At 45.7% G+C, this 21,521-nt stretch overlaps 1 protein-coding gene across 1 annotated transcript in view; it reads left to right on the top strand.

The window, feature by feature from the left end:
- LOC147426449 (Putative methyltransferase family protein) overlaps nt 1-20,689 on the top strand; it is a 100,120-nt gene extending 79,431 nt beyond the window's left edge. Inside the window, exons 9-11 of the mRNA XM_086499143.1 lie at nt 19,729-19,870; nt 19,945-20,053; nt 20,277-20,689. Coding sequence (XP_086355269.1) covers nt 19,729-19,870; nt 19,945-20,053; nt 20,277-20,410 — 385 coding nt within the window. The 3' untranslated portion in view covers nt 20,411-20,689. The remainder of the gene's footprint in view (nt 1-19,728; nt 19,871-19,944; nt 20,054-20,276) is intronic.
- The last annotated feature ends 832 nt before the right edge of the window (nt 20,690-21,521 follow it).

Here is a 21,521-nt window from a genome sequence, read left to right as displayed (position 1 = left end):
TATGCGGCCAAAATTCAGCTCGTGCACTTGCATGGTTGGGCATATAGATGTTCAAGAAGCCCATAGGGCTACCTTGAATCTTCATAGGGATCCATTGGGTCTTGCCTGGCACAATAATACCTCTACCGACAATGGTTGGCTGCCATGAGTCCGTAATAGTCATGCATACACCTCCTTGAATGCCTCCAGGCCCGAAAGCAACTGACCAAAGGTCTCATAGCGACCACACAAGATCTGACTGCAACGCCGAATACGGCTCTCACAAAGGTGATGCTCGTGTAGCATAAGTATTTCTATCATACCATCCACAAGGCATCTTTGAAGCTCCTATGGTGGACGACCCCTCTGGCGCAGAAACTCGGGTCCATGTCACCAGCGTGTGACTACTATCTATCCTTTTTGTTGATTTCTTTCTTATTATTTATTTACTTTCACTTTTTGGAAACACCCCTCGGGAAATCTAACTGCCCTGCATTGCATAGCTAGTGTGGAACTGTTCAGAGGGAGTTCAGGCCTGAGGGCAAGAGGGCACTAAGGTTGGACAAGGACTATGGTTAGCCAAAGTGGGGTCATTGACTAGCCAAAGTGGAACCCTTTTCTACAGAGGCTACATTTCAGTTCTGGGTGTGGCTGCAGTGTACAAAGGGGGTCGGATGACCTAGAAAGATACAATGGCAGCATCTCCTAAAATTTAGGGAACTGCTATTTTGGGACCTGAAAACGTGTTTGCGTCATTACCTCCGGAATGACAAGGGAAACATTTTCTTACTCTGCCGTGAAGTCAACTGGGCAACCGGATGGGAGATTTTTAGACGGCAACCCCGAAACGGGAAAATGCTTGTAAATGCGCCAAGTGGCACATTTCTGTGCACTTGCCTCCTCAAGGAAGAAGTGGCGCTGAATTTATAGCTAGGAGGCTCATTTTGCAAGTTTCTGTCACAGGTTAAGAGCTATGGAGTGCTTCCTTTCCCTCTTGTGTACAGTGCGGTGCCAGGAGTGATGCCCTGCACGCTATGCACTGCCCTCTCTCTCCCCTATGGCAGTATGTTATGCCCCTCTAGTGGGCTTTTCAATTGACCAATGTACAGTTGTGTGGGTTCATGCGCGATTTCCGAGGCAAGAGCCTCTTGCATAGGTACTGGATTAGCTAGCGGCTAATCCCCCCGCAGGTACAGGTGAATTCGGAGAGGTTTCACGCCAGAAATCTCGTCTGATTCAAAGGGCAAGTGGCCCTACAGGTGCGGGAGCTCGAGGGCTTGCTACGGATGCGACCGGCACGCGAAACGGAGCCCGAAACAGTAAATTACAGACTGCTGTGTATTTTTGCAGGTTTAGGGTTTGGCCCTAAACGGACCCTAATACCCCCAGGAGGTTCGGGGACGCGAGGGGACCGCTGTACAAGTGATCTGGCGCATTTTCGGGGCTGAAAACAGAGAATTCAGCGTGCTGCAGATTCTCGCCAGGTTTTGCAAAGTGCCCGTATGCGTCGGGAAGGTCATTCAATGCGTGGGAATACTGACTGTGAAGGGTCCTAGTACAGTTATGTTGCCGAAATTGGGCCGGAACAGTTGAAATTCAGCCAAGCTTGTGCGGGACAGCTTGTAGGGAACCACATCGTTTATTCCCTCTTTGAAACAATAAAGAAATACCGAAAGGGGCGCCTAAGTTAGGGGCCAATCTGGTGTCGGTCTACTCATACAGGTGCAATCTAGCAGCCTGTATCCCTCTCCCCTTTGTTGTGTCTTGAAAGTACAGGTAAAGTGGGCGACAAATTAAATGGGTGAAAGCTAAATCAAGGTTTGAAGTAAAGTCTACCGTCCTTTTTGAAGTTAACAGGCCGGTTTCATTGTTTACTCCCCGGGATTTATTCACTTTTTCCCATAGAAGTGAGCCTTGGTCAGTTTGGGCTCGAAGACACAGGGGATCATAGACCAGACACAGGGAATTGCAATTATGGCTGACAAACCAGATGATGTGACTGAAGAGGTTTCCTCTTCACAGGGTCAACAGACACATGAAGTGGGCGAGTCTTCAAGACCACCACAGACGGATGATGATATATTCAGGACCCAGTTGGCTACTGCTGTGGCTATGTTCACACAAGTAATGGAGAACCCGAGGTTTTTAGCCTTTCTGCAACCTCCTCTTCCGTCTCGGCAAGTTGGGTCACTGGATCATATTCAAAAGCCTGTTAAGGCTCGAGCACAGGTGATTCATACTGCACAGTCAATGGAAACACGTGTACACTTGACGGAGAACATGCAGTCTCCACAACCTGCGTCTAAGGTGCAAGAACAGGTGGCTGAAATGCCAGTCTTTCAAGTTGTACCAGTTCAGCCCGCCACCTTTCAGCAGCCTATAGCTGGTTCTAATGGGCAGAGAAGCAACCTACAGGCTATGCAACAGGTCTTCCCACCACCTTCAGTACACCTTGGCTATTTTGGAGGTGGATCGGTGTTCCAGAGCATGGCAGGTCATGCACCTGCAAATCAGTTTTACACGCCAGGAACAGTGTTCGGGGGTGCTCAAACAATGATGCCTAACCCCATGTATGGTGTCACGGGCATGCTACCAGGGTTTCAAAGCACTCAGGGCCAATTTGGGATGCCACAGGCAAATTTTGGTATGGCTGGAATTACAAATCAGCAGCCAAATATGGCATTTCCAGGTCAACTTAATTGCGGTCAGGGACACAAATGAACCCTAACAGTGTTCCCATGGTTTAGTCACTTCCATATGACAATTTAACGCCGCTGGAGAGGCCAACTCCGTACAAAGAAGGTGGCAAAGGTGTGACTTTCACGACCTTTACAGGGTTTGATGACAGGAAGAAGGCTCTCTCATTCCTCCAGCAGTTTGACAAGGCCTATGCAGGGGAAAACTTTACAGAGGCTTGAAAGGTCCGTAAGGCAGCCACTTTCTTGACAGGGAATGCGAGACAATGGTGGACAACTTTATTGCTTCAAGGGCAAGTTCCGTCCACATGCATTTACTTCAAGCAGATTTTTGCAGCAGCATGGTTATCTGATGACTTTGAAGCAGATGTCATGACAGAATGGCACCAGCTTAATGCTGCCACTTGCAAGAATTTGGATGAGTACAATGGGAAGTTTTGGAATGCTCTACTTCCAGTAACTTCCTATAGGTTTGTGTCTTTGACAGAACAGATTGAAAAATACTGTTGTGGCCTACCCAAAGGATTGAGAAAGTACTGCACGAAGACCAAAGTCACTACTTTGACGCAGCTCATCGAGGTAGCAAACACTGGCAATGGTTTGCTCAAGGGAGAAGATTGTGAATTCAATACTGGCGTCAAGGAAGGATCAGCCAAGAAAAATTCAACGAAGAAGTATGTTCCCAAGGAGGTTCCTAAAGTGACTCAGGAGCCAACCAACGCAGGGAAAGACAAAACTACGGCTGAATTAGAAAAGGGACTAGCGAAGAAATGGAAAAGACGTTTTCCTCGCAAGTCGGAAGAGCAAAAGAAGGTCCTGAGGTGAGAGAACAAATGCTTCATCTGTGAGCAGCCTGGCCACATTGCTTACAATTGTCCTACAAAGAAAAGGCCAGCTGATTCTGAAGACAAAGAGGACAAGAAAGGAAAGAAGCCCATGGCTGGTCTAGTGCCAGATATGGTGGGCGACAAGCCAAATTCAGATGCAAGTGAGCTTTGCAGAGCATGGGGAAAGGTCAAGGATCAAACAGTGCTTATCTTCTTTGATCTAGGTGCCAAAGCCAACTTCATTTCCCCAGAATTAGCTTCAAAGTTGGGAATCAGACCTGAAGAGATGGGGTATACAAAAGAGGCAGGTTTGGCATGTCCTCGCCATTAAGAGGCCGTGACACCCATCATCGGAAAGTTGCGCCTACATATCCAGTCCTATGTAGATGCTGAAGAATTTTACATCATGCCACTGGACGGATGTGATGTGTTGCTAGGTATTCCTTGGTTATTTCGTGTACAGGGAATCATGGATGCCTACAACAAAAAGATCACTGTACAGAGCAGTGGAAAGACTCACATTCTGGATGTAAAGCTTAAAGGGGAGTCTATTCCCACTGTATCAGCTTCTGCTATTACTTCTGTAATGAAAAAGCATCTTTCTGCGTACTTGGTTTTTGCACTTGAAGTGTCAGATTGTGATGAATCAAATTTATCTGTGTTAGATAAAGAAAGGTCAATGCTTTTACAACAGTATAGTGACTGTTTTTCCGATTCATTACCGTCTCAATTACCGCCAGAGAGACCCGAGGACCATGCGATAGATTTGGTGCCAGGCAGTAGCCCACCAAATAAGCCTCCGTACAAGGTTAGTGCGGCTCAGCATAAAGAGATAATGGGTCAAGTACAGGAGCTGTTAGAAAAGGGGCTGATTCAGCCCAGCTCATCCCCATTCTGTTCTCCAGTGTTGTTGGTGCAGAAAAAGGATGGCTCATGGCGTATGTGCATCGACTACCGTACACTGAACAAGAATACCATCAAGAATAGGTTCCCTATACCTAGAATTGATGATATTATGGACAAATTAGAAGGAGCAGCTATGTTTAGCAAGATAGATCTAAAGAGTGGGTACCATCAGATCCGCATTAGATCTGATGGGCCTGTAGGAGGTCTAGCACCTCGCCTCTGCTAGGACGACTACCAATTATCTTACAGGTAATAGAGGTGGCCCGAAGGCGCTCCACCTCTGCTGCAAGGCTCACTTGCTCTATTGGCGACAAAGCAAGTCGGATGGTGGGCTCGAGGGTCAGACGAGGGGACTTCATCTGAGTCCCTCTGAGGTGGACCACAAGCTTCCATCTGTCTGCTACTGCAAATGAAGACGAGGAGATTGAATTCTCTTGTTGGAGTGAATCTTCCCTACGAAGCCCGAGGAATCGTTGACGAGACCCGACGAGGAGAAATGAAGTGGTAAGAGGAGGGGGGGGGGGGGGCTGCGATCGATGGCGAACAGAGCATGGAGGAGGGAGCACATTAGCAATGAGCTTTTTTTTGCATCGAAGACTTTGCAAGAAAGGATACGGTCGACAAGATGTGTTTCAAAATTCATTAATTCTATTGAATTTTACCCACGTAGTAGGTGCTTCTCTGCGTAACGATAGAGTAGACCACCATGTTTGTGCATTTTTTTTTCAAGTAAGATGCCGCCCTTTGCACCTTGGAGCGTTCCGAGAACTGACCTCCTGAGAAGGCGACGCCAAACTGCTGTATAAACTCAAGGGCTCGATGGGTGTCCTGATAGCCTGACAACGTTTCAAACCTAACGGCCTGACCCCCTTCCTTGAACCCCTTGGTCTTCTTGCTCTTCTCTTCATGGTCAGAAGAGGACAAGCTCTCCTTCTCCAAACTGCTAGATGGCCTCTCATGCCTTCTAGCCTTTCTCAGAAGTTTGCTTTTCTTGCTTGTTCTGCTTATTTTCCGCTTTTCCCGGCTTTTCTTATCCTCACTGGAACTAGAGGACGACGAATAGTCAGAACTCTATGAAGACTAAGAAAAATCTAGGTCATCCTTGAAACGAACACTTCTTCGAGCTGCTTGCCATCTCGAAAGTAGACTTCCGGCTCAAATAACCGGGAAAATCCACTGATTTTCTCTTCTTCTGAGGATGCGTTAAGCCTTTTCTTAATGGGTTCATCTTCCGTTTAAGAGCTTTGTCCAGCTCTTTCTGTGAATATAGCACTGAACTTTTCTTTCAATTTTCATACCTTCTTGAGAGGAGAATCCATTGCCTCTTGCCATCTCGAGTGAATCTTATCAATCGGGTAGTCCTTTAGATGCTATACATTTTTCGGGTTCTGGGAGTACTTCATCAATCTTTTTACACACTTGTCAACTTGCAGTCGACGTTTGTTCTCCGCTCAAACAAAATTCTGTTGATTTCTTCAGTTCCTGCACCGGTTTCATCTTTTCGTCACCTCCCGGCAGAGGGATGCTATTTCCGTTAGATTCTCTGCGAGAACCCATGTGTGTTGTAGAAGGGATCGGATCCTCTGTAGAAGAATCATTCTGAGCTCTGATACCGTTGTTATAGGCTTGGACACTCTAAGCGAGAAATCAATAGCAACACACGAATAGAAATTGCAATATCACTGAACTTGAAGAGAGAGAGAGAGAGAGAGAGAGAGAGAGAGAGAGAGAGAGAGAGAGAGAGAGAGAGAGAGAGAGAGAGAGAGAGAGAGAGAGAGAGACGACATGGCTGCGCCCAGACATACTGGCCCCAAAGACTGGTGCCCCTTCCGGTATTTTTTTATTATTATGAGTCGCAAGAGTACAACTCCCGACGGTCTTCTTCTCTCGGACTCTGCGTCTAGATGCTCTGCAAAGTGAGACCCCAAAAGCATCCGCTCCAAAAATCTAGCACTAGAAACTCCAAGTTCTGCAAGCGCAATTCGTGGAAATTCGTATAGCTTGCCACGTGGCACAGCCAACGCAAAACACTGAAAATCCGTATGTTTTCCCACGTCAGCATGCAACGCCATTTACAGAAATCAGCCTCAAAGTTCGAGCTTTCAGTTTTAGGGTTTCAGGCCAGTGCTTTCTGGGTTTTGAACTTCCTCTGGTCTTCGGGTTCCGTTTCTCTTGTTTACTCGGCCATTTCTCTTCCAGTTGGGCATGCCACGTCAGCACTTTGTGACAATAGTTGTTGTACATCTCTCATGTGAGCTCTTTGAGAGAAGCTCTGCATAGGAGCATTGCAATAATACTGTCCCCCCAACCATAAGTGTCACAAACTGTTGACGTGTCAAAGCCCTGAAGAATGGAGCCAACTTGTAGATGCCGGCCGAGGAGCCTAAACCCTAAGAAGAACAAGCAGAAGAAGAAGAAGAAGTCCTACCAACCTATGGGGACCCTGTCCGATGGGGCCCTAGTGACATAAAGGGATTAAAATAAAGCAGGACTCACACACACAAAACTGATGGCGTGGCAGCTGTACGGACGCTCTGGGTTTTGCATTGACTGATGACGTGGCGGTTGTATGGAATCCCGCAAATCGCGCTGGCAGCTTTTTGGCATTGCTTTTGGACCAGAAGCTTTTGAGTTTTGAAGGCTTTTCATGTAAACTGTTTTTGGGGCCTAGGGCCTTTAAATATGTGCTAAGGGCTCATTCTCTGGCATGCTTCCTAGAGAAGGTGCAGAGCGTGGAGTTCCGGCTTGTACTGTGTTGATGCAATATAAAGAAATACCGAAAGGGGCGCCAAGGTTTGGGGCCAATACTCTCTGGAGTGGAATTCCGCCACTTCTTTTCGCGTGTCGTCTCTCTCTTTCAGTTCAACTGTTATTGAAGTGCTAAAAGTCTGTTCAGTTTGTTCTTTTCTATTGGCACGTGGTGCCCGTCTTGTGACAGTGGTATTAGAGCATCAAGCGCGTGCTTTTCTGAAAGCATACAGGTCCTACCAAAGAGTAGACAGAGGAAGATTGCACTTCCAAAGCTCATTAAAAATTTTAGATTCGTGCTCCGACCCCAGACTTATTAGCCACTCCCACCCTTTACTTCATCACGCATCGGGCATGCTCCTGTCTTCACCGCTCATGTCTTACAAGGCATAAACCAAAAAGATCACTTGCAAAGAAGAATCCAAGATTTGTTTCGAGTCACTGTTTTTCTCAGAGGCAGTGCCATGTAGATGTTGATGTTTATAGCTACCAAGCCGCACACTCCAAGGACTTGGCAAGCTTTCAAGATTTTTTTTTTTACCCGAAGTTATATGGTTGTTGACATCTTCCTTCGGAGTGCAACTTCCAGTAGAGTGGGGTTTCCTAAAATGCTTGCCATGGAAACCCTAGAAGATTATAACTTGAAATTTCTCGACATCTCTCAGTAGATGTCTCTTCACGAGCAGATAACCTTGGGTGTCCAGTGCGATTGCTATCTTGGAACTACTATTGCCGCCAGAGGAACACTATCTGTCCAAGAGCTGATGGACGATCCTGTGGTCGGCTACGACCTTATGGAAGGAATCTAACCCTAATTTTTGGTGCAAGTTACAGGATGGAAGGTCAATCGACGTTTCGCGCTCGACTGATGGCGAGATTGCTTTTTAAGTTAGAAATCTGTTTGAGAACTTGTTTGGTGATTCTGTTGGAATTGGTTTGAAATGGATGGTATCTGTTTTGAACCTGTTTTGGTGCCGATTTGAAATGTTTTGACTTTGGTTTTAATACTGGTTTCATTGATTGGTGATTTTACTCCCGGGTGGAGAAGTGAGAAATACTGTTTTGGTATTGTTTGAACCTTGGAACGACGCAGGCCGATACCTGGGGAGCGTTTAGTTGTATGCTTGTAAAATAATTGTTGTTGTGACTCCCTGCCCGGACCTGGATAGTTATGCGGGAGGAGTATCAAGAAGTCTGAGCAGTGGTTACTCTCAGCACCTCCAAACGACGCAGGCTGCGGTTTGGGGGTCGTTTGGTTGTAAAAGGCCTCTATATCTCCCGGCCCGGACCTTTTTAGGTTATGTGGGAGGAGCGATGAGGGAGTTGTTGAATATCTCTTGGCCCGGACCTTGTTAGGTTATGCGGGAGGAGTGTTCATCGGCAACTTTATGTTTCTATGTCTTGTAACATGCATATGTGAGCATTTGTGTTGCATTGTGATGTGCCAACCATTGAATATTCATAATTGGATGAGATTGCCTGGGTATGTAATTTTAGTGCATCAAGACACCCGTGGAAGATCACTGCGGTTTGGGTGTGATGGCTAATTTTATTACGCCGGAATATCAAGAGTTCCAATCTGGACAAAAGGAGAAGCTAACTCCTTGATCAAAAGAGCCGAAAGGAGAAGGTAACTCCTTAACAAAAAGAGCAAATTGATTGTCCCTCGGAAATTTTTGAGCTAACTTGAGTTTTTTTGCAGATATGTTGCAATCGCGAACAATTACTCTCTTTCAAGAAGGGGAGATGTCACAAACTGTTGACGTGTCAAAGCCGTGAAAAATGGAGCCAACTTGCAGATGCCGGCCGAGGAGCCTAAATCCTAAGAAGAACACGTCGGGTGAAACAGGGCCTTGAGGGGCCGTCGACTTCTGTAGGCCCGTGGGTCTGTTGTTGCTGGCAGCTGTGCTACAAAGGTAACCTCTCTCTCTCTCTCTCTCTCTCTCTCTCTCTCTCTCTCTCTCTCTCTCTCTCTCTCTCTCTCTCTCTCTCCGGGTGAAACAGGACGTCCTGAGGGGCCGTCGACCTCATGCTGAGCTAGGAGATATGTAGGCCGCGTGCTATCCCACAAAGGGGGCCGCCTATCTGCAGCAGAACAGAGGGGCAGCGCAGGCTGTCTTCTGCATTCATTGGGCCCGCATTGGGCTGTGGTTCAGGGTCTCTTCATGAGTATGTAAAGGGGCAACAAATTAGGTACACACAGGGGGTTTTGAACGCCTCAGCAGGTTGGAATACGCTCAGCAGGAGCTAGCGCGCTTGCGTGCCAGTGCATTTGGCGCCCTTGCGAGTGTTGTTATTCAGCACCCTGAAGGGGTTTCTCATCGCCGTGAGCAAACCCTACTGGGGATCGTGATAGTGTAAAAAATTGCTGACGTGTCAAAGCCATTGAAGAATGGAGCCAACCTGTAGATTCCGGCCGAGAAGCCAAAACCCTACGAAGAAGCAGCAGAAGAAGAAGAAGAAGTTTTACAGACTTACAAAGTCTTGACGAGTGGCCTATTTTTAAAGAAGAGTTTCCACCAACTTACGGGACCCCGTCCGATGGGGCCCAAGTGACGTAAAGGCATTAAAAATAAAGTAGAACACACTCAAAAGACTTTGCACATCAAAATATGATGATGTGGCACCTGTACGGACGTTTCGGAATTCACGACGGATTTTTAGGGAAATCCCGAAATTTTAGGAAAGTGATTTTTTAGGGTTAGCTTTTCATATTTGATGCTTTTATGTTTTGGGCCTTTAAATATGAGCCTTGGGGGCACTCTCTGGCACTCTTCAGCGCGCAGATTGCACAGGAGGTGCTCCCCGACTGTTGTACTTTGCGAATCAGCAGTAATATAAAGAAATACCGAAAGGGGCGCCAAGGTTTGGGGCCAATACTCTCTGGGGTGGAATTCCGCCACTGCGTGTCGCGTGTCGTCTCTCTCTCTCTCTCTCTCTCTCTCTCTGAGTTCAGTTGTTATTGAACAGTGGTTATTGAAGTGCTAAAAGTCTGTTCAGTCTGTTCTTTTCTATTGGCACGTGGTGTCCATTTGTGACAGTGGTATCAGAGCATCAGGCGTGTGCTTTTCTGAAAGCATACCGATCCTACAAAAGAGCAGACAAAGCTATTCGAATTTTATTTGAGGCATCTTGCTTTTCTGAAAGCATATTGGTCCTATAAAAGAGCAGACAGAGCTATTGGAATTTTATTTGAGACATCTTCACCCTCCCAACCCAGACTTAATAGCTACCCCCACCCTTACTTCATCGCGCATCGGACGTGCTGCCGTCTTCACCGCTCATGTCTTACAGGGCATAAGCCATTAAGATCACTTGCAAAGAAGGATCCGATAGTTGTTTCGAGTCACTGTTTTTCTCAAAAGCAGTGCCTTGCAAATGTTGATGTCTACAACTACCAAGCAGCACAGTCCCAAGATAGCAATCGCGGCCAAAGAAACACTGCTTGTCCAAGAGCTGATGGACCATATTGTGCTTGGCTACGACCCTATGGAATGAACCTAACCCTAATTTTTTGGTGCAGGTTTCAGGATGGAAAGTCAGTTGACTTTTCGAGCTCGACTGATGTCGAGATTGCTTTTTAAAGTTTGAAATCTGTTTGAGAACTTGTTTGGTGATCCTGTTTGGAATTTTTTGAAATGGATGGTATCTGTTTTGAACCTGTCTTGGTGCCGATTTGAATTGTTTGACTCTGGTTTTAATAATGGTTTCAATGATTGGTGATTTTACTCCCGGGCGGAGTAGTGAGAAATTATGTTTGAGAATGCTTGCTCATACTCATCGCCCGGACCCTTGTGGTTATTTGTGGGGGGAGTATTGAATGATTGAAGAAGGGGAGATGTAAAAGGCCTCTATATCTCCCGGCCCGGACCTTTTTAGGTTATGCGGGAGGAGTGATGAGGGAGTCGTTGAATATCTCCCGGCCTGGACCTTGTTAGGTCATGCGGGAGGAGTGTTCATCGGCGACTTTTATGTTTCTATGTCCTGTAACATGCATATGTGAGCATTGTGATGTGCCAACTATTGAATATTCTTGATTGGATGAGATAGCGTGGGTATGTAATTTTAGTGCATCAAGACACCCGTGGAAGATCAGTTTGGTCTGGGTGTGATGGCTAATTTTACTACGCCGGAATATCAAGAGTTCCGATTTTTTGGACGAAAGGAGAAGCTAACTCCTTGATCAAAAGAGCCGAAAGGAGAAGCTAACTCCTTGATCAAAAGAGACGAAAGGAGAAGCTAACTCCTCAACAAAAAGAGCAAACTGAATGTCCCTCTGAATGACCCTCGGAATTTTTTTTTCCAGCTAACTTGAGTTGTTTTGCAGATAGGCTGTAATCGCGGACGATTACTCTCTTTCAAGAAGGGGAGATGTAACAAATTGCTGACGTGTCAAAGCTAGTGAAGAACGGAGCCAACATGCAGATTCCGGCCGAGAAGCCAAAACCCTACGAAGAAGCAGAAGAAGAAGAAGAAGTTTTATAGACTTACAAAGTCTTGACGAGTGGCCTATTTTTAAAGAAGAGTTCCCACCAACTTACGGTACCCCGTCCGATGGGGCCCAAGTGACATAAAGGCATAAAAAAGAAAGCAGAACACATTCAAAAGACTTTGCACATCAAAATATGATGATGTGGCACCTGTACGTACTTTTCGGAATTCGTGGCGGATTTTTAGGGAAATCCCGAAATTTTAGGAAAGTGATTTTTTGGGGTCAGTTTTTTCATATTTGATTCTTTTAGGCTTTGGGCCTTTAAATATGAGCCTTGGGGGCCCTCTCTGGAACTCTTCAGCGCGCAGATTGCATAGGAGGTGCTCCCCGGCTGTTGTACTTTGCGAATCAGCAATAATATAAAGAAATACTGAAAGGGGCGCCAAGGTTTGGGGCCAATACTCTCTGGGGTGGAATTCCGCCACTCTGTGTCGCGTGTCGTCTCTCTCTCTCTCTCTCTCTCTCTCTCTGAGTTAAGTTGTTATTGAACAATGGTTATTGAAGTGCTAAAAGTGTGTTCAGTCTGTTCTTTTCTATTGGCACGTGGTGCCCGTCTTGTGACAGGTAGTAGGTAACAAGAGCTTACCCGAAGGGGCTGAGCCCTCGGGGTTATTGACAGAATCGCTGGAGTATATTTGCAGCAGACCTGGGACAGTGTGCACAGCAGGTCGCCATCGCGTTTAGCCAGTGCGGGTTGGACCGTTACGATGGAGGTCATGAGCGCTTCACCAATTTGCAAGTCCCGTACGAAGGCGACCTTCATGCTTACAAACAAGTGGATAACACAAGTGGAAAGCGAGATGGAGGAATGGAAAGTAGAGATGGAAGGATGGTGGAAGGAGAAGACAAACCTTCTTCAAATGTTCCTCAATGAAGGCACGCAATGGAAGAAGGAGAAAGAGGACCTGCATGAAGTGATACAAGTACTTAAGGCGGATTCACAAGCACTCAAAGAAGAGGTCTTAGCCCTCAAGCTAGAGCTTGCTGATAGAGCAAGCAATGGACTAGAGGAAGGTGAATTCGAGCCCTCGGTGATCGAGGAAATCAAGGTCATCAAGGAACAGGTACGGATGATCAAAGAGGAAGAGAAACAAAATGGGGCAAAGACGTCGGTGGATGTAATCACAAAGACACAGAAGAAGGCGGATGAGACCGAGAAATAAATAGAAGTCGCTAAGAAAGGGAAAGGGAAAGAAACCACGTCTATCCCCACTCCTACAATCATCAACATGACTTTAGAAGAAGAGCAACGAAGGAAGACTAGAGCTTTGCACATACGAATAACCGGTCTAAAAGACCGAGATGATGTGGAAGGGGAAGTCAAAGAACTTCTCCGCATGATGGGTAGTGAGGTTACTCATACAAAGGCATGGAGGGTAGGGAAGAAGACACAAGGAAATGGGGAGACTTCAAAAGAAAGAGCTCTAATTATGCGCTTCCCATCCATGGAGGCAAAGAAGGTCTTCTTGAAGAAGCGTCCTACACTAAAGAAAATGGGCATATTCCTTGGAGACGACCTCACACTCACACAGCTTGCTCATATGAAAGAAGTTATGGCCAAGATAATGACAGCTCGAGAGAAGGGGAAAGTGGCCTTCTATAGGGATGGACGAGTGGTTATTTTGGAGAAGCACCTAGCATGACGGTGCGGGACCTGTGGGACCACACTCAGAGTGGCTACATGGAATTGTAATGGATCTTTGCGCAAAGATCCTTGATGTAGGGACCTTTGAGGATAGTTTCACAGGGAGAGACATCATTTTCTACTTTGAGACGCATCAGGCCCTGGGGCAGTCCATGCCCCATGTGAGCGGATACAGATGGGAGACAACTTGCAGACAGGAGACTCAATCAGAGCGCAGAGGACGAGGTTCAGGAAGAGTGTTAGTCTTATTCAGGGAGGAGCTACAGTCTCTGATACATATAGCTCGGAGGGATGAGCATGCTAGGTACATGTGGGTGAGACTGAAGGCAGAGACAGGCATATGATATCTCTACATCGCTATTTGCTATGTCCCTCCTAGTACGTCAGTATATGCATCACCTAGAGGACAGTCCCCCATCTCTATTTTAGATGATGATATATGGGAGTTTTTCAGAGATGGCGACATTATTATCTTGGGGGATTTCAATGCTAGGACTGCCCATCACCAGACAATATTCTATGATACCTCAGAGGAGTTGATGCGGGAGCTTGATATTACAGAAATGGGTTTGTCTAGATTATCACAGGATGAGGAGCACACCGAGTATGGTAGATACTTGATGGATATGGGGACTGCACATGGATTGGCCATATGGAATAGCCTACAAAGATTCCCTGCAACTGGTGGTTTTACATGCTTTCCACATTGGCATGGCTCTAGTACAATGGATTATGTTATGGCTCCGCCAGGACTCATTCCTTCCTTTCAGGATTTCATGGTTTGGCCGGTTGGGGTAGCAGTCGATCATGGTATCTTGTCTTTCACTCTATCGTTCCAGTTCAACATAGCTCCATTGGGAGAGGCCTCCACACATACTCGGTATACCTTCACGAGGGAGACAAATCACATGTACATTGATGAGATATACAAGCAGCTATGCACTCAGGAGCCAAGACGACCACTAGATGAGCTCACCCAGATTCTGACAGAGGCATATCGCCACAACCAGCCTACATAGACGATCTGGGAGCATGCCTCAGAACAATTGGTATGATGAGGAGTGTAGAGAGACGAGGACCAGATTACAGAGAGAGGTGCTCATGGGTACTACTACACATAGATTGTCACAGATTATCTTCCGCCACCTAGTGCGACGAAAGAAGAGGGCTTACCTATCTCAATTAGAGCGTGATTTGTATCAGCTGTTTATGAGTCAGGACTCTAGTGAGGCATGGAGGCTTTTCAATGAGCACTCTCCACCGCCAGCCATCACTTCCAGAGAGACATGGGGGGAATATGCTACATCTCTCTATACAGCATCGGGGCAGCCACCTTTGCCTGACCCTCCAGAGGCATGCCCAGAAACATGTACTTTCTTTACTGCTGAGAGAGTAAGGAAAGCCATTGACAAGATGAAGATAGGAAGAGCACAGGATCATGATGGTCTGGTAGCAGAGCACTTTATCCATGCCAGAGATATGCTTGCAGAGCCTCTTGCTATGATGTTTAATAGAGCCATGTATGAGGGGTTCCCTGAGACTTGGAGTATGTCGACTATTGTGCCTATCTTTAAGTCGGGAGATCCTATGCTTCCCAGGAATTACCGAACCATCATGGTTGGTCACACTCTGGCTAGGCTATATGCATCAATTCTTGAGCATCAGTTGAGTGGATGGACAGAGAAAGAGGGCATACGGGCAGCAGGACAAGCAAGGTTCAGGAGAGGTTTCTACACTCTTGACCAGATTTTGACACTTAGAGCCATTATTGAGGAGGGTAGACACCATGGCAGGAGGATATATTGTAGCTTTGTGGATTTCCGCAAAGCCTTTGATACAGTGCCACGAGCCAGACTCACACGCAGATTGCAAGACATGGGGGTGTCCACAGAGTTGATATGGGGGATCTTAGCTTTATACAGGACAGTGGTAGGACATGTACGCACTACTCAGGGCATGTCTAACATCGTTCGCTCCACCATTGGGGTGAAACAAGGTTGTCTCTTATCTCCGACTCTCTTTGGGATATATGTAGATGAGTTTTCAGATTATGTACATACAGAGGGTGATAGAGGTGCTCAGCTTGCAGGGACATGGATGCCATTGCTATTATATGCTGATGATATTGTGCTGATCTCCGACTCTCTAGAGGCAATTCATTGTCATTTGGATGCATTGCATGTATTTGCACGGGATAGTGGATTGTCTGTGAACCTTGGTAAGACCAAGGTAATGGTGTTTTAACACCACGGCGCAGTGGGTAAGGAGGTCCATCCCCACTTTTACATATGGTTGAAAGACTGTGGAGTATGCATATACATACACTTATCTTGGGGCGGTTTCAGTGGTCCAGTATTTTCCCTGAGGCGTGCAACAGATACGCGATTGACCAGAGCCTATACAGCATTGGGGAGACTTGAGAGGATATGTTCGTAGGTTCAATTCCAGGATCCTCGGACAAAGCTTTGGCTCTTTGACACTTTGATCATTTCGGCCATGCTATACGAGTGGAGATATGGGGCCCCTTAGTTGATCATCATAGCAGAGCTGGTAGTACTGATGGATGGAGATGTATGGAGAAGCCCTTCGTGTCTATGATTTCTCGGATGATTAGGGCCAAGGCCTCGGTACCACATGACATTGTTAGGGCGGAGCTCGCTACTCCTCCATTGGTAGTGGAGGCACTCACTCGATCAGGTTCATTTATGCATAGCACTTGGGCTCTCCCTAGAGACAGATATGCTCGATTAGCACTAGAGTCTTCGCGACAGGTGGCTTTGCAGGGAGGTAGATCATGTTGGTATGCGGAGATGGCATCTTGGTTTCAGTTACATGGCTTTAGTATGGACCGGCTACCCCCATTCCAATACTCTGTGGATGCACCCTCCATCTCCCTCAATAGGGTAGAGATTACCAGGCTCATCAAACAGGACTTGATTCAGTTGGATACGAAGAGGACATGGATACAACCTACACATGAACTAGGTACAAAGATGACTTTCTATAGAGAGCATCTTCTCCAACTCACGGAGGATGGTTTTGTGATCAGACCAGGATACATGGATACTCATCTATCCCACGGGATACGATGTGCTATTGGTCAGATACGCACATCCTGACATCAGCTAGAGATCGAGACAAGCAGATTTAGCGGAGTACCCACTGAGTCCAGGATTTGTCAGGTGTACCAAATAGAGCCAGAGAAACAGCTACATTACATATGTCACTACCCAGTATACTATGAGATACGAGGCAGCTTTCATTGTCTATTCAGAGAGAGTTTTGGGTCACTTTCTAGAGTCATGAGATGCGAGGATCAGAGATGCCTCGGATTATACTTACTGGACAAAGAAGACCTCTTGAAGAGGGGCACAATGAGAGAGATCCAGCGAGATCGGAAGATTATAGATTTCTTTCGGTCACAGACAGAGGAGTTATAACAACACCAGAGGCACTAGAGGCATACTGCTTGATTGGGCGATAGAGTTGGGGCGGTCCTGTCGCCCACGGATGAGGGGGCCCTCTTGATATCGACGCAGATTGCGATAGAGGATCCATACCATATTGGCACAACATAAGAGAGGTCCCGGATACTGATGTATATGTATATGATGCCTCGACTGTCAGAGAGCTGCATTGCATTGTATCAGCTCACCCTTAGTATTTCCTATTCCCTTTGTATCAGCTTTCACCCCACCCCTACCCACTATTTTCTTTTCAGTTCTTTGTACTTTCTGTATCCGGACCTGGTATTAGATTCACCACATGTAACCTTTTGGTCTCATAGGTCATTTTGGCCTTTTGAAGACGTTAATATTACATACCCCATCCCTACCCACTATTTTCTTTTGAGTTCTTTGTATTTTTTTGTACCCAGACCTGGTATTAGATTCACCACATGTAACCTTTTGGTCTCATAGGTCATTTTGGCCTTTTGAAGATGTTAATATCACATTTCATTTCATCTCTCTCTCTCTCTCTCTCTCTCTCTCTCTCTCTCACACACACACACACACACACACACACACACACACACACACACATCTATACCACTCTCTCATTCTCTCTCTACAAGGAAATAAAAGGAACCACTTTTGGTGCAAAGTAGCACACATTCAAGCAAGGAAAGAAGTAAAGATTTGTGGGAATGTGAAGTCTAGATCTTGTCACCATTTCAATTCCGTTGCTCCTGACATTAGTATCAGAGCTTTGTGATTTTGCACTAATCTGCTAATCTTTGAATTTTCTTTTCTCTAGTGTTTGAGTGTGTGTTGTAGTGTTTCGCCCAAGGACGTGCTTCTCACTCAGGGTACTGCAGGACCCGCCATTGTGCGCAGGACCGTGTGCCTTGAGCGTAGGAAACGTAAACATTGTATACTTGGAGATATAGTTGTGGTGCGCCTTCGAGAGGGTAGTTGACTTGGTGTCCGCGCTTGACCACCTCGACATAGAGAAATCGTAGCATGGATATTTATAGTCATAAATTTTTCGGCATGACAGATCGCATCATTGAAGACATGCATTGGAAACATGAAGATGTTGATTGCAAGTATTAGGATTTGTTAGCGGCCTTTGATGGCAAAGGTAGGCGCCATCGAGATAAACCTATTAGCTTTGGAGTCTTGGCATTGTTTGCACGACCATCTCTCCCATCTGCTTGGGGAATTCCATTATTTCATAAGAGGTACTGCATCGTCATTGATATGTACACATCTTTGGAAGTGCATCGGGTCCACACCATCTGCATCTTCTTAGCAATTGGTGGCCATTAATCCAGAGACAGAGGGTTCCAATTCGAGGCAACCACCACGGGAGTTCGCAGGCATCGTGAGCCTACATTCGCAACCACATCCGTTGCAGAGACGAGGATTCATCTAGAGCTTCCATCATATGGCAATCAAGTTGAAGCCCCAAGAGGAGCCTCTATCTTTGAGGAGTTATTAGGCGGTTTCATGAGACAACATACAAAGGACTTGCCATGTTTCTGTGCATTCCAAAGGACATATCCGTCTTCATCTCCCATTTGGGGTTACTCTCGCCAACCTTCGTGGGCATCGGCGTCTGCATAGCCAACCATTTGCTGTACGAGCATCCGTCCGGTTTGCAGTTGGCTCACACCATCCGAGTTGGGGCAGCAAAGGTTGGCAGATAACTAACAAGGGAATCGTTGATCGAGGAGGCAGTCCATTGTTTGTGAGTAGATGCATCATCACCATCCGTGTCTTTTGGAAATTTCGAGTTCGCAGGCATCATGAGCCTACTTTCGCAACCACATCCGTTGCAGAGACGAGGATTCATCTAGAGCTTCTATCATATGGCAATCAAGTTGAAGCCCCAAGAGGAGCCTCTATCTTTGAGGAGTTATTAGGCGGTTTCATGAGACATCATACAAAAGGACTTGCCATGTTTCGTGGGCATTCCAAAGGACATATCCGTCTTCATCTCCCATTTGGGGTTACTCTCGCCAACCTTCGTGGGCATCGGCGTTTGCATAGCCAACCATTTGCTATACGAGCATCCGTCCGGCTTGCAGTTTGGTTCACACCATCCGAGTTGGGGCAGCAAAGGCTGGCCGATAACTAACAAGGGAATCGTTGATCGAGGAGGCAGTCCATTGTTTGTGAGTAGATGCATCATCACCATCCCCGTCTTTTGGAAATTTCCACATCACCTTCTCAATTGTAGTCGTGAAGGACATCATCTAGAAGCCATTCATTTAAGACCATCTTATGGCATGCATGGAGTTCAGTACCAGTATCTCGCCTTCAGTAGGAGGGGATATCATGTGCACATGGGTCTGTGTGCCACGTGAACATGCTTCATCAACTTCAAGAGCCAATTTTGCATCTATCCCTAGATAGGAGTGTTACACATTGTGTTGCTCTCTGGACTACTACTGTTTTTGGTATATTGCGGCTTGCTCTTTTGCTCTAGGATAGCTCCTCCGACCATAATGCATTACCTCCTGATGAGGATGCTCTGCCACTAGCTATTGTTCCACGGTCACAGCCAGGGGCTAGAGGCCTCGAAGTTGACAGTCACAGGTCTTTATAGCTGCTGTGACAGTTCGATGTATGCCATTGTGGATTCAAGTCTCAACTTTACATTGTGACATGGCATTGATATAGGTGGATAAGTGAGTATTAGAATGCCTGGCGAGGTATATTATCTGGATGTCAAATGACAGAGAAAACCTTCAGTTTTTTTTACATTGTGACAAGGCATTGCTGAAGGTGGATAAGTGAGTTTCTTTACATGTGACATGGCATAGATGGATAAGTGAGTATTAGAATGCATGGTGAGTATATTATCTGGATGTCAAAAACCTTCAGGTTCTCTCCCTTGATCGTTGGCCAGGATGTTTATTTCTGTTTGTAGAAAAACTTAACGACAAGGTGCTCTCGGGGGTGACCTAATACTGTGTTGTGCTTTCAGTCTTTACTCATGGTGTAATGAGGACTTGGAGGAACTGGAGAACTTGAAGATTATGTTTGCAGCAGATGTCATTTACAGTGACTCCTTAACAGATGCATTTTTCAGTTTGCTCAGAAAGTTAATGCCTATTGGATCACAAAGAGTAAGTAATCACTCAAACTTAGATTTCTGGAGCTTTTGTTTTAGTTGAGTTCTAACTTCGATTCTTACATGCAGTTGCTTTGGCTAGCTATAGAGAAGCGCTTCAACTTCAGCATTTCGGAACTGGATGTGGTTGCTCATGGTTACAGACATTTTCTGTCCTTTTTTGACAATAGAACTGATGGTAAGGCATCAATCCTGCAAGAGAGGATCTCTCTCTCTCTCTCACATTGTCTATACTGCTCTTTGGATCACATGACAATGATGTAATTTTCTGGTCTCACAGGTAAATAAACATTTTATTTCTCTCTCATACGTAGGCACTCGTATCTAAGCCCAAGCCCAAGCATGCATTTGCACATACAACTTCTTTCTGCTAACTTCAAGAAGTTTCTGTTAACTTTCAGGTTTAACACTACAAGACCTCCAGGGTTGCAAGACTTTTGCTGGAAAAAAGCTGCAGCTCAACCAAGTACCGCAGTATATACAGGAGTATGACAGGACTAAAGACTTGGAGCTATGGGAAATATGGAGGACTTAGCCAAAAAGCCAGTCTGCACCAGTGACTCTTTATACTCAAGCCACTAATGATGTAGCAATTCTAGTTTAGCGAATAGCAGTTTGGGCTTCAATTCAGGGTCGTGTGTAGCTTAGATAGGTAATGAACATGATTACGTACTGGACAACCGATTGTCCGAAGTAGCAACATTGAAAAGGATCGTTTACAGCGCTAAGCTGAGTGGAGTTGTGGTACCCGAGCCACAAACGTCAAATTACTGTAAGCTAAAAGTGTGTGCTTTGTGTATTATGAGTTGTGGTATACACAGACACTCTCTCTCTCTCTCTCTCTCTCTCGGTTTTGTCTGCATTATTTACTGTTTTTTAGGGTTTTGAAACTGTTTTTTGTTGTTATTTAGGGTTTTGTCCGAGTTTTTTACTGTGTTGAGTGTTTTCTCTTTTTATTGCTTTTTAGGGTTTTGTCTAGTCTCTCTCTCTCTCTCTCTCTCTCTCTCTCTCTCTCTCTCTCACACACACACACACACACACACACACACACACACACACATTGTCACTATACTTGGCTTAACCTAATGTGGGACTAGTTTGATTGTTTATCTAGCACCTTAGTGGGATAATTTTTAACCATGGGTCTTATGGCTGGTAACATCAACTAAAGTTGGACAATAATGGTATCAATGATAACTTTGTCATATAGATAATTATCTTGATTCCTCACCTGGCAAATTGATGGGTTACTCCCTTTAATATGGTTCCATAGATGAACACACACGTGCTCACACACACACACACACACACACACACACACTCTTTGTCACTTCAATCTGACTGGAATTGCCCCATCTAGCTATACACACATTTACCCTTATGTTGATGATATAGCTGTCGGTTATAATGTCTCATTCATGATTACCTTGAGTCTATATTTTGTACTTCCCTTAATGGGGGGTTTTTGATGTTAGCTATGAGCTGCTTAATATAATGTTGTGTTAGGTGATTACCAGGTCTCGATACCGGTATTTTTCTCGATGAATAGTAATTGGTAGATGAAATATTTTCCTTGAAATTGTCTACATCTTCCACTTACTATCACCCTATCTTAGTAACTTCTTCCCTAAAATAGCCTAAATTTT

The sequence above is a fragment of the Adiantum capillus-veneris genome, chromosome 24 (genome assembly GCF_014529385.1).
Source record: "Adiantum capillus-veneris isolate H3 chromosome 24, ASM1452938v2, whole genome shotgun sequence".
Lineage (NCBI taxonomy): Eukaryota > Viridiplantae > Streptophyta > Polypodiopsida > Polypodiales > Pteridaceae > Adiantum > Adiantum capillus-veneris.
This window is presented reverse-complemented; position numbering and strand designations above follow the sequence as displayed.